This window comes from Gymnoscopelus braueri, assembly GCF_963280865.1.
Source record: "Gymnoscopelus braueri genome assembly, chromosome: 4".
In the NCBI taxonomy this organism is placed as follows: domain Eukaryota; kingdom Metazoa; phylum Chordata; class Actinopteri; order Myctophiformes; family Myctophidae; genus Gymnoscopelus; species Gymnoscopelus braueri.
Genome location: NC_137605.1, coordinates 1,541,256 through 1,554,123, shown reverse-complemented (window position 1 = coordinate 1,554,123; position 12,868 = coordinate 1,541,256). Strand labels below are relative to the sequence as shown.

The 12,868-nt window shown below is 41.6% G+C and overlaps 1 protein-coding gene across 1 annotated transcript; it reads left to right on the top strand.

Annotated features, from left to right (window-relative positions):
* The first annotated feature begins 504 nt into the window (after positions 1 to 504).
* Positions 505 to 10,613, top strand: LOC308084221 (IGF-like family receptor 1). The gene is made up of 7 exons (XM_080426768.1): positions 505 to 679; positions 2,975 to 3,164; positions 4,312 to 4,345; positions 5,924 to 5,987; positions 9,060 to 9,170; positions 9,854 to 9,952; positions 10,227 to 10,613. The coding sequence occupies exons 1-7, from the start codon at positions 583 to 585 to the stop codon at positions 10,547 to 10,549; spliced, it is 918 nt and encodes a 305-aa protein (XP_080282894.1). The 5' UTR covers positions 505 to 582; the 3' UTR covers positions 10,550 to 10,613.
* Positions 10,614 to 12,868: the final 2,255 nt, after the last annotated feature.

Here is a 12,868-nt window from a genome sequence, read left to right as displayed (position 1 = left end):
GAAAACAACACCCCCCCCCTCACTCTGGCCTCCTTGAGAGTCAGGGGACAGACAGACAGACAGACAGACAGACAGACAGACAGACAGACAGACAGACAGACAGACAGACAGACAGACAGACAGACAGACAGACAGACAGACAGACAGACAGACAGACAGACAGACAGACATATTTTACGTGTTTTCAGCTTGTGCAGTTTCTACAGGAACTGTGTTTTTTTCTTTCTTTCTTTTTTTGGACCTCTTAAAAAGTCCCACCCTTCAGCTCCACATCTTGTACACAGACAAATAAAATAGGCAGAGAGAGAGAGAGAGAGTAACAGAGTAACAGAGTAACAGAGAGAGAGAAAGAGAAACAGAGAGAGACAGAGAGAGACAGAGAGAGAGAGAGAGAGAGAGAGAGAGAGAGAGAGAGAGAGAGAGAGAGAGAGAGAGAGAGAGAGAGAGAGAGAGAGAGAGAGAGAGAGAGAGACCTCCCACATCGTGTACATATAGAGCAGCATCCAGGTCCAGTGTCGTCAGTTGAAACTTTTCATTTCACCCTGTGGATTATTATCTGTTCTATCTTATTACTACAGAAACATGGTCTACTCAGAGAAATGCCATCATGATCTGGAAACCCACTGGGATGGGACTGCTAAGAAGTGTGTACCCTGCAACAAGAAGCTGCTAAAACCAGGTACTATTACTGAGGTTTATTATTTATACATAGCCTAATAAAAACATGTACTAATATGTATGACATAATATATAAAGAATAGAATAGAACAGAAAATACTAGTGTTGATAGTGTTAAATATTGACAAGAAAAAAGTGTCCTCGCAACTATGGCCATCACAGTCTTTGAGTGTAATTTATATTAATCTAGTAAATTCTAATCTACAGCCATAATGTACTGAAGGCAGCAGAGTGTGTGTGTGTGTGTGTGTGTGTGTGTGTGTGTGTGTGTGTGTGTGTGTGTGTGTGTGTGTGTGTGTGTGTGTGTGTGTGTGTGTGTGTGTGTGTGTGTGTGTGTGTGTGTGTGTGTGCGCGCACAAGTACAAGGAGGACACTTGAGCTTTGGAACGCCATATACCGCGACAGTTATGATATAAGGAAAAGGAAAGGATTACATAAAAAGGATATACATTTTGTCATTGTAATAGTACTAGTATATAACTAGTATATAGCCTATAGAGACACATTTCACGCCCACAATTGAGTGCACCCACGCAAGGTCCGTTGTACTGCAGCTGTCAATGCAATCCCTATGAGAGGCATCGTAAAATATCATAATTTCTCTAGTTGACTACTGAGACTGTAGCGATTTTTTTAATGTTCTAATAAAGTGTCCTATTTGTTTGATTTTTCCTTTTAATGTGACATACCTGCCATCTCAATATACAACCCACAATATACTATAATATACTCCATCAGTGTCTCAAAAGTTCTAGCATCTGAAATGTAAAGTTTAAGTGGTCACATGATATGTCACAGATGCATCCCTTGAGGTTTTCAATACCCAGATACCTTTGTCTCTCATGTATCATTTATTTATTTTGAACAATTATCCAAACAGCATCTTGCAAGGCTATTTGTATATTAATACTAACCTGGAGAATTCACTAAGTAGTTTAAAATGTCAGGATATGTCACTCCTCCATTTATATTTTCTTAAAACATATTTTGTCTTCTAAAACATGTTACAGTAACCTACTTACATTCATTAAAAGTAAGACATTATTGCTGCAATGTAATATATCATATAGAGAAGTTATTCATTTTTGCCAGACCCAGAGGGTAGGCCTACATGAGGCTCTGCCCCCTTTCCTCAGTATGCCCTACTGGGAGTCTCCCACTAGGGTCTACTGGGAGACTCCCAGTAGGCCCTAGTGGGAGACTCCCAGTATGCCCTAGTGGGAGACTCCCACTAGGGTCTACTGGGAGACTCCCAGTATGCCCTAGTGGGAGACTCCCAGTAGGCCCTAGTGGGAGTCTCCCACTAGGCCCTAGTGGGAGACTCCCACTAGGGCCTAGTGGGAGTCTCCCACTAGGCCCTAGTGGGAGACTCCCACTAGGGCATACTGGGAGTCTCCCAGTAGACCCTAGTGGGAGTCTCCCACTAGGGCATACTGGGAGAATGCATTTTATAAACAATAAACAATAAACATACATAAGGACAGGGTCTCTGGAGGTTGTAGCCTGGTGGAGATAGCAGTAGTAATACAGTAGCAACTAGAAAATGTGCTCCTCGGAGCACAAGTCTCCTCCAGCAGACCCGTCTATTTTAATCAAACGGCTTTGCCGTAGGGATATCTGAATTTGATCTTTGACTTGTTGTGCTTCCACCATGTACTGAGCTGCCAGGTCTGCTATGTCTTTAGCAAAACGGCCATCACAATGCAAAAGGCGTTCAAACCTTTGCTTCTTCATCAGGTTTCAGATGATGATTTGCTTCTTCAGTTTGCGTGATGGGAGTTAGTTTCATTGTGTGATCTCAGCCTCTCCTGTCTAAGCTATTTATATATTTATATTACATATTGTGATGTCACGTGAAACTGACCAATGTTAGGTGTTCTCAGAGGGACACACACACGCACGGACGGGTGATTTGTACTGGAAGGTACTGTTCCAATCAAGACTGATTGATCCTTTACGTCACTTCCAAATACATAAATGGCTTTTTGAAGTGACACACCTATTTATAGGATTTTATTTCGTCATGCGTCCCTCTAGCCAATCAAAAGCATTGGTGTCAACATATTGACACGTGTCACGTGGAGCTTGACCAATGTTAGCTTGGCTAGGGGGGGGGACACACAGCGGGACGAAGCGAAAACATACTCTCCGCCTCCGGCGGAGACAATAATAGTCATATCTAAGGTGGATTGTCATATCGTGACTGTTGCACCGTGTTTTATATATATATATATATATATATATATATATATATATATATATATATGACAGTGTTTTCTTTTTTTCTTTTTGAAAGGATATGAATTCACCCCAAACTGTGGCTATGCTGATGATGGAGGGAGACGAGATAACGTCAGTCAACAATGTCCTAACAACACCTTCAACAACGGATCCTTCACTAAATGTCAGCCGTGTGCCGTCTGTCCTCCTGGACGAGAAGACACTCCCTGCAGCAGCACCACCAACACACTGTGTGGACAGACATGGTGAGAAGATGTATCATATATCATATATATATAATATATATCATAAGTTATTCATGTTTTAACCAGTGAAATGAGTGATTTATCAGGGAGGGTTGAACGCTTTGGTTCAATTAATCTGCAACACAATGTTATACAACACAGAGGGGGTCCCTGCTTCATCTCTCTGTCAGCTAGGGGGTCCTTGGCCTGAAAAACGTTGAAGACCCCTTCTGTAGACTATACAGCGAGGGGCAACTAGGTTGACTTTTAGTCAGACACGCATGATTGTCTCTTTGGACATGTTGTCAATCCATGTATTAACATATAGACATGTTAATCCATGTATTAACATATAGACATGTTAATCCATGTATTAACATAAAGACATGTTAATCCATGTATTAACATAAAGACATGTTAATCCATGTATTAACATATAGACATGTTAATCCATGTATTAACATATAGACATGTTAATCCATGTATTAACATATAGCATGTCAATCCATGTATTAACATATAGACATGTCAATCCATGTATTAACATAAAGACATGTTAATCCATGTATTAACATATAGACATGTTAATCCATGTATTAACATATAGACGTTCAAAGGCTGTTTCGTTCCACAATCCACATCCATAAAGATAAACAAAACTCACTTGATATAAATAACGGCATGACGGTGGAAAACTGTACGGCCTTCATTGCACACCTGCCCACAATCACCCACTGGCAGATATAATGGTAACCATAGTAACCACCCACTGACTCTGACTGACATGACGTCATTGTCATTACCAAGGCCACACCATTCATTTAAATCAAACTAAACAAAATAAACACAAAGGCATTTTGGCTCCAACAGTAATAATAAACACACTAAGGGTTATTAATGGTATGCTATAATAAACACAGTAAGGGTTATTAATATGCTATAATAAACACACTAAGGGTTATTAATATGTTATAATAAACACACTAAGGGTTATTAATGGTATGCTATAATAAACACACTAAGGGTTATTAATATGCTATAATAAACACACTAAGGGTTATTAATATGTTATAATAAACACACTAAGGGTTATTAATATGTTATAATAAACACAGTAAGGGTTATTAATATGCTATAATAAACACACTGTCTTTTTGATCCTACTCAGGTCAACAACCACTAATCATCCTTCCACTGTGAAGGTGAGTACTTACACAATGTGTCAGAATGATATTAAAAGATCCTTGTCTCTTCACTATGCCATAGAGTATATAAACAGACCACTTTCCCTTTAATAGCTTTATTTCTTATTTCATTTATTTATTCTTTCTTCTTTTTTTTCCCTACATTTTCTCCAAAGTCAAAATGTCCCTGAATAACCGGGCCTTCTGCTCAGCTCTGTGGAACTCACTGACCAGCTAAGAGCTCCACAGTCTGTTGATGATTTCAGAGAGGACTAAAGACTATTAATAAAGCATTCACTATTCTGGTTTTCCCCCCTAGGTCTAGGTTTTCTTTAGCCCTAGAATGTCTGTGATCTTACATACATTGCATGTATTCCAAATACACAGTCATAGAACACTCTGGTCGACGCGCTGTGTAGCTCACGATCTGCGCGGGCGTAAAAGTGCTCTAAACTCCGTCTCTCACCCAATAATTAATTCCTAAGACTTGGAGTCAGATATTGTCCTCTAGTTTCATATCCATTTGAAGGTTCTGCCAGAAAATGTGTGTTTAGTGAAATATCTCACTTTCCCACAAGCTGCACACGGACGACTTTCTGTCCGGGCGAGGTGCCCGACTTGAGTGAAGGACCGAATTTATCAAAACTTCCTCTGATCACCACAAACGTCATCACAAATTGACACAGGGAAGCACAAACGAATGGGGCACAAAATTGACACGTGCGTTGTGATTGGTGCGGGGTAATGAATCACATCACCTGCCAATTGTGTGCCCCAAACATTTGTGCGTCCTAAAGGAAGTTTAGATATATTCAGTCCTCTTCAGGCCCCTCGCCCCGTACAGAAAGTCGTCCGTGTGCAGCTCGTGGAAAAGTGGAGATATTTCACTAAACACACGTTTTCTGGCAGAACTTTCAAATGGATATGAAACCAGAGGACAATATCTGACTCCAAGTCTTAGGAATTAATTATTGGGTGAGTGCAGACGGAGTTTAGAGCACTTTTACGCCCGCGCAGATCGTGAGCTACACAGCGCGTCGTCCAGAGCATTCTATGACTGTGTATTTGGAATACATGAAATGTATGTAAGATCACAGACATTCTAGGTCTAGGTTTTCTTTGACCCTCCTTGTTTTTTTTTAGATGTGTTTTTTATGCAAATGTTTTTTTTATTCTGTACTGTAGCACTTTCAGATTTGTTTCAAATATAAAGTGCAATATAAATAAAACAAAACGGCAGCATTGATTTTGATGCTGTATTGAAACAAACTGAATCCAGTGGATTCTAGGTCATTGTGTGGCCACAACCGCAAAAGGCAGTCAGACTAAAACAGACGATCCAACCTACTCGTTAGTGGTTTCGTCTGTTTTCTCCTCGTCTCCGTTTCATGTGTGTTTGGCCGCAGAAAACCAACGTTGGGTTTGTCTCGTGGCTGGTGGGAACGACTGGAGACGTTTTCTCTTCACCGACCGATGCTTCGCACATTATCCTTGTGGTCATGAACCTATTTTAAGAACCCCGTCTTAAAATTATCATTTAAAAAAAAATCTGATGTTTGAGAAACATGCATTCATGTGCTTTTCTCTCTCATTCAGACCCATGGAGACCAGCTACCAACTGTAGCATCTCCTCATGTAGGAGCAGGAGGTTCTGCATCATGTAAGTACATCTTCTTTAAGGAGGACATTCCTAAGCCACTGGTTCTCAACATCAGGTCCGGCACCATCCAAATGGACCTTTACAGGTCTGTAACTCTGACCTGTAAGGTTCCATCTGGTTCCATGTGTACACTCTCAGAGTTACAGACCTGTAAGGGTCCATTTGGTTCTATTTGTACACTCTCAGAGTTACAGACCTGTAAGGGTCCATTTGGTTCTATTTGTACACTAAGGGTCCGTTTGGTTCCATTTGTACACTCAGAGTTACAGACCTGTAAGGGTCCATTTGGTTCCATGTGTACACTCTCAGCGTTACAGACCGAGACCTGTAAGGGTCCATTTGGTTCCATGTGTACACTCTCAGAGTTACAGACCTGTAAGGGTCCATTTGGTTCCATGTGTACACTCTCAGAGTTACAGACTTGTAAGGGTCCATTTGGTTCTATTTGTACACTAAGGGTCCGTTTGGTTCCATTTGTACACTCAGAGTTACAGACCTGTAAGGGTCCATTTGGTTCCATTTGTACACTCTCAGAGTAACAGACCTGTAAGGGTCCATTTGGTTCTATTTGTACAATCTCAGAGTTACAGACCTGTAAGGGTCCATTTGGTTCCATGTGTACACTCTCAGAGTTATAGACCTGTAAGGGTCCATTTGGTTCCATGTGTACACTCTCAGAGTTACAGACCTGTAAGGGTCCATTTGGTTCCATGTGTACACTCTCAGAGTTATAGACCTGTAAGGGTCCATTTGGTTCCATGTGTACACTCTCAGAGTTACAGACCTGTAAGGGTCCATTTGGTTCCATGTGTACACTCTCAGAGTTACAGACCTGTAAGGGTCCATTTGGTTCCATGTGTACACTCTCAGAGTTACAGACCTGTAAGGGTCCATTTGGTTCCATGTGTACACTCTCAGAGTTACAGACCTGTAAACATTTGGACCCCTGGTGGGCCCCAGACCAGACATTGAGAACCAGTGAGCTAAGCTAACATGGTTTGACTGATCACTGTCTCTCAACAGCTTTTTCTCAACTTCTCTCCACACGTTCTCAGTGTCACATCATGAGCCCTGTGTGAATGTTGGCCATGCCTTCCTGTTGTCACTCATTCCATTCCACACAGCTGATTCTAATGAATGATCAGTGTCTCTGGACACTTGCTCTTAGCTGTAGTCTAATGGTGCGTTCACACGTCCAGATACAAAGATACAAAAAGACACAGCATAATGTGTCGCTTTGTATCCGTGTTGCTCAACACGGTCGTTGACGTCATCAGGCGCTGCGTCATCAGAGCTACAGTTGTAGTTTTGTATCTTTGTATCTGGAAGTTGAACCCAGATCAACTGTACTATTGTATCTTTTGTAGCAGATCTACAAACGTCGGGATGTATCTTTGTATCTTCATGTCGCTGGCTTCCATTGAAAATGAATGGTAGACTGTATCTTTGTATCTGGCCGGTGTGAACGCACCATTATAACTCCTGTCCTGTGTTTCATTCTGACCGGCTGAGTGACCATAGCTCCATTAAGAACCTCTCACTCTGCTATACAGCTCCGAGATGAGGTTCTATGTCGTTGTCATCCAGAATCGGTGGAACGTCCGCCAAGGCTCCGCTGTTTACCCTTTTGTATACATTGTGTCCAAAAACGAATGGTAGATTCCAAACCGCACGGATGTTTAAGGTTTGGTCCGGGGCATAATATTTTAGGTCCGGAGCGAAACTACCCGTTTAAATCGCTTATTTAGTCAGCCTGTGGCCATGTTTCCCATTCAACCCGGAAAACCCCCCTACGTCCGCTGCCAGTACTGCTCCAGGCTTAAACGGGTAGTTTAGCTCCGGACCTAAAATATTATGCCCCAGACCAAACCTTAAACATCCGTGCGGTTTGGAATCTACCATTAGTTTTGGGATACGATGTATACAAAAGGGTAAACAGCGGAGCCTTGGCGGACGTTCCACCGATTCTGAATGACAACCACATAGAACCTCATCTCGGAGCTGTATAGCGGAGTGAGAGGTTCTTTATGGAGCTACTGTGACCAGTGCTGCCAGATTTTGCAAGAGAAACAAGCGGCCAGGTCTATGAAGCCCAAAAGAAGCGAAGTAGGCTGTGTTTTACCACTTTACATTGGCTATTTGAAAATAGCAGATCTAAAAGCTCACTGCGACACGTTGCGAGGTTGTAGATCTGTTATTTTCCAAAAATATCGAGAATAAAGTTAAATATTTTGAATATTTTTGAAACATTTTAACAACACAAATCTTGTATGGGGTCCCTGGCACAAAATATTTTCAGATGGAGGTCTGTGGACAATTACATATTAATTTGGGGGTATTTCGCGTGAAAACATTTGGGAACCACTGGTTTAAACAACTTAAGGAAGCAAGCCCAAATAAGTAACTACACTTTAGAAACAAGCCCAAAAAACCTGCAACCCGCAACTACCAATATTTACAATATGCTTTTAATAAGAAGACATGGCAACACTGTCTGTGACGCCTGAATTTGCCTACATGGTGCTTGTTAAGTGATTAGAATCAGCTGTGAGGAGGGAGATTTTGTAAATAGGCAGATTAATGTTCTGATTTCTGACAGGCTGTGTTAACACATTATTGTTGACTGATTTGATCCTCAAATTAATTCAATGATTGAAGGTGTGTTGTGGTGTGGTGTGGTGTGGTGTGTTGTGGTGTTGTAATATTGACTACTGATGTGTGCCATGTGAGTTTGCTGGGATATGGCCTGTGCAATATTATATCAACATATAACATTATATAACATGTCCTATCTCATCACTGCATATACATAGTGCCTATATTTATTTATTTATTTATACTTATATCTATGTTTTTATATCTCACTCTTTTGTCTTTTCTCGCCGTTTATAATTGTTTTGGAGTCTGAGAGCAAAGTGTACAAAGTCACATTCCTATAAGCAGATTCAGAGTGTAAAACAGCACGAACGCACCATCTACCAGTTTGATACTTTGTTTATTAGATAAATTAACTAAACTGCCTCCAAACACATTAAGATGCATCTAACCAAAATATGATCTTTTTTCTTCCAGGGCAAATAGCAGTTGGCTGTGCGTTTGGGTGTGTGGCCGTCTTTGTGGTGGTTGCACTTCTATCTGTATATCTTTACAGACGGAGAGGAAACAGAGGTTTATGTTCTAAACGTGAGTGAATGTGAAAGTCCCTTTATCCATTAAGACCTGGAACGCATCTGTGTCACTTTAGATTTCTTTGGCTGTTCAAAAATAGCAGATATACAAGCTCATAGCGCGGCACCGAGTGCCGCGCTATGAGCTTGTAGATCTGCTATTTTTGAAAAATCTTGAGAAAAAAATAAGTAAGATTCTTTTTCCAAAAACACACACACACACACACGCACACGCACACGCACACGCACACGCACACGCACACGCACACACACACACACACAGGGAAAGCATACAGGGACATAAATATTTTAGGTGCAGTAAAGGTTACATTCACAACCTCATGGATAATGTCCTCATGATACAACACGCATGTCACTCAGCACTCCAAGTGGCGGCGGCTCCGCCCTATATGGCAGCAGAGACAGCGTGATACTTTAACCAGCCTGTTGGTAGAGAAGTGTCTTCTTGTATGTAAGCTACATAGTCCACAGACTGCACCGACTACATTGACCATGGTAGTTACCACGGGGCAGTTTAACGTCATGCCCAGGACACTAGTCTGTCATCATCACGTGGTGATCGCACAATATAAGATAGAGAAGTGGGAACACTCTGAGAAGTTACCATTACAATCATAAGGCAGTGATGTTATAACTATTATTAACCTCATGTATGTTCATGTCTTCCATGGTTTACAGTCAGACACAGATCTTCTATCATCACTAAAGGATTGTCACACAACAACGGAGAGTTCAGTCGCTTGGATCAACCTGAGAGCAACAACCAGCTCATTCTGAGTGAGTTCAGATCACTTATTATTACTCTCTTTGATGTTAGAGCTTCATCAGTATGTATCAGTAGATATTGTAGATGGTATATTGTGAATAGTTATATGTTGAGAACGGTTCAACTTTGTCGCTTTGTAGAGAGACAGAACAGCAGCAGCCAATCAGAAGCTGCCGCTGTGTAGCGAAACAGAACAGCAGCCAAACAGTCCTCTTTGTTCCAGGTCTCTAAACCCTCTGTCCTCTTTGTTCCAGGTCTCTAAACCCTCTGTCCTCTTTGTTCCAGGTCCACAAGTCCAGGCAGAACCTCTGCAGGCGGTGCTGGACAACCTGGATGTTCTGGAGGAGCTGGTGATCCTGCTGGATCCAGACAGTCCAGGAGTGAAGGGCAGCAGACACCTGGCCTCCCGCTGCTCCTACCCGGCCACCTGGATCACATACAGCTACTCCATGAAGGAGAGCCGCAGCCCCCTGAAGGCCCTGCTGGAGGGACTGACCACCAAGCACCCTGACTGGACCGTAGGACACCTGGCCTCCATGCTGCAGGACATGGACCGCTACGACGCTGTAGCCGTGCTCCACCACCTCTCTGTGACTGTAGAGGTGTAGAACTACCTCACTGTGACTGTAGAGGTGTAGAACTACCTCTCTGTGACTGTAGAGGTGTAGAACTACCTCTCTGTGACTGTAGAGGTTTAGAACTACCTCACTGTGACTGTAGAGGTTTAATAATAATAATAATAATAATAAACTTTATTTGTATAGCACCTTTCATGACATGAAATGCAGCTCAAAGTGCTTTACAGAGCAATAATACAATTACAGTTAGAACCAATTTAACAATAAAGCAAACAAAGATAAAATAAAATAAAATAAAAGCAAGCAAAAGCAAAGGCATAAAACAACATTAAAATAGGGAATACAGTGAGGAATTAAAAATCAACCAAAGAATCAGCTAAAAGCAAGAGTGAAGTAATAGGTCTTGAGCTGTGCTTTAAAGCTATCGACAGAGGCTGCCTGTCTTAGGTGTACTGGGAGTTTATTCCACACTGTCGGTCCGTAAAAGCAGAATGCTGCTTCACCGTATTTTTTATATGTCATTGTAGGCACCTCGAGCAGGTCAGCACTTGAAGACCTGAGGGCCCGGTTTGGAACATATCTCTCTAGGCAGTCAGAGAGGTAGGTAGGTGCCAGACCATTTAGAGCAGGGGTGTCGAACTCATTTTGGTGTCCGGGCAAGATTGGTCAAATGGTGACTTGAGGTGGGCAGGAACCAGTTGCGGACGCACATGCGCGCTCACACGCATTCAGTTATACAGCATTGTTTTTCAATCTGTTGTCTTGTCTTGTTATTATTATTATTATTATTATTATAAACCATTTTAAGTACAATAATTCAATTTGAAGTTAAACAATACCTGGTAATGTGTGTGGGTGGTTAAATAATTACATTTATAGAACAGTGGTGTAAAGTAACTAATTACATTTACTCAAGTACTGTACCTAAAGATTTGAGTTTTACTTTACTAGAGTATTTCCAATTTCCAGAACTTTTACTTCTACTCCACTACATCTCAGTCACTGCTATAACTACAGTATATCACTTTAAAAAATGTTTTATGAAGATTAGCTACTTTAATTATTTACATTAAAATCAAACAATGCAATTTGTAATGAGCCCATCCATTTGAAATACAACAATTAAATTCATTACCTGGTAATGTGTGAGGTAATGTGTGTGGTTATGATAATGTTCTCATCAGAACGGCCAATAACATTTACATTTTTTGTTTCTGTTAGCTAATGTGTGCCCATTGTTCTCAGGTTTCAGCTATAGATCACTGTACACAACATTCTTTTTATGCAGGCATACCTTCAACAAGGAAACTATATTATATATATATATATATATATATAGACATAAAAAAGTTAGAGAACCACATATTATAGCAACATGTGTTTCAGAAAACTGTTAGGATTTAGGAGACATTTGTAAAGATTTCCATGATTTTTCAAAAATAGCAGATCTACAAGCTCATAGTGCGAGCTCCTCCTTTCCTTTCTTCGTGTGTGTGTGTGTGTGTGTGTGTGTGTGTGTGTGTGTCTGTCTGTCTGTCTGTCTGTCTGTCTGTCTGTCTGTCTGTCTGACAGAGAGAGAGTGTGTGTGTGTGTGTGTGTGTCTGTCTGACAGAGAGAGAGAGAGAGTGTGTGTGTGTGTGTGTCTGTCTGACAGAGAGAGAGAGAGAGAGAGAGAGAGAGAGAGTGTGTGTGTGTGTCTGTCTGACAGAGAGAGAGAGAGTGTGTGTGTGTGTGTGTCTGTCAGAGAGAGAGAGAGAGAGAGAATACTAGCTAGTTGAATAGACGGTTAACGAGCCAATCAGCCAGAACAGTCCACAGCTGGCTGTGGAATGTTGGCTGACTACCGGGCCATCAGAGGTACTTGCTGCAGCCAGTGGGGGAGGGGGGAGAGCTGCTTGGACGCTCAGCAAGGCAACGTGTAAACTCCGACTCTGTCTGTTAGAGGTAGTATCAATTCACTATTTGTAAAAGTATTTCGCGGGCCGCACTGGACCTTTCCGCGGGCCGCAAAATGCCCGCGGGCCGCGAGTTTGACACCCCTGATTTAGAGCTTTATAAACTATTAAAAGAATTTTAAAATCAATCCTAAAAACAACCGGGAGCCAGTGTAGTGAAGCAAGAACTGGAGTGATATGTTCTCTCATCCTGGTTTTAGTTAAAATTCTGGCTGCCGCATTTTGAACAAGTTGTAATCTGTCAGTTGTTTTCTTTGGCAGGCCAGAGTAGAGTGCGTTGCAGTAATCAAGCCGAGAGAAAACAAAAGCGTGGATCAGCGTCTTTGCATCGTCTAACGACAGATAGTCTCTAATTCGCGCAATATTTCTAAGATGAAAGAAAGCAATCTTGGTG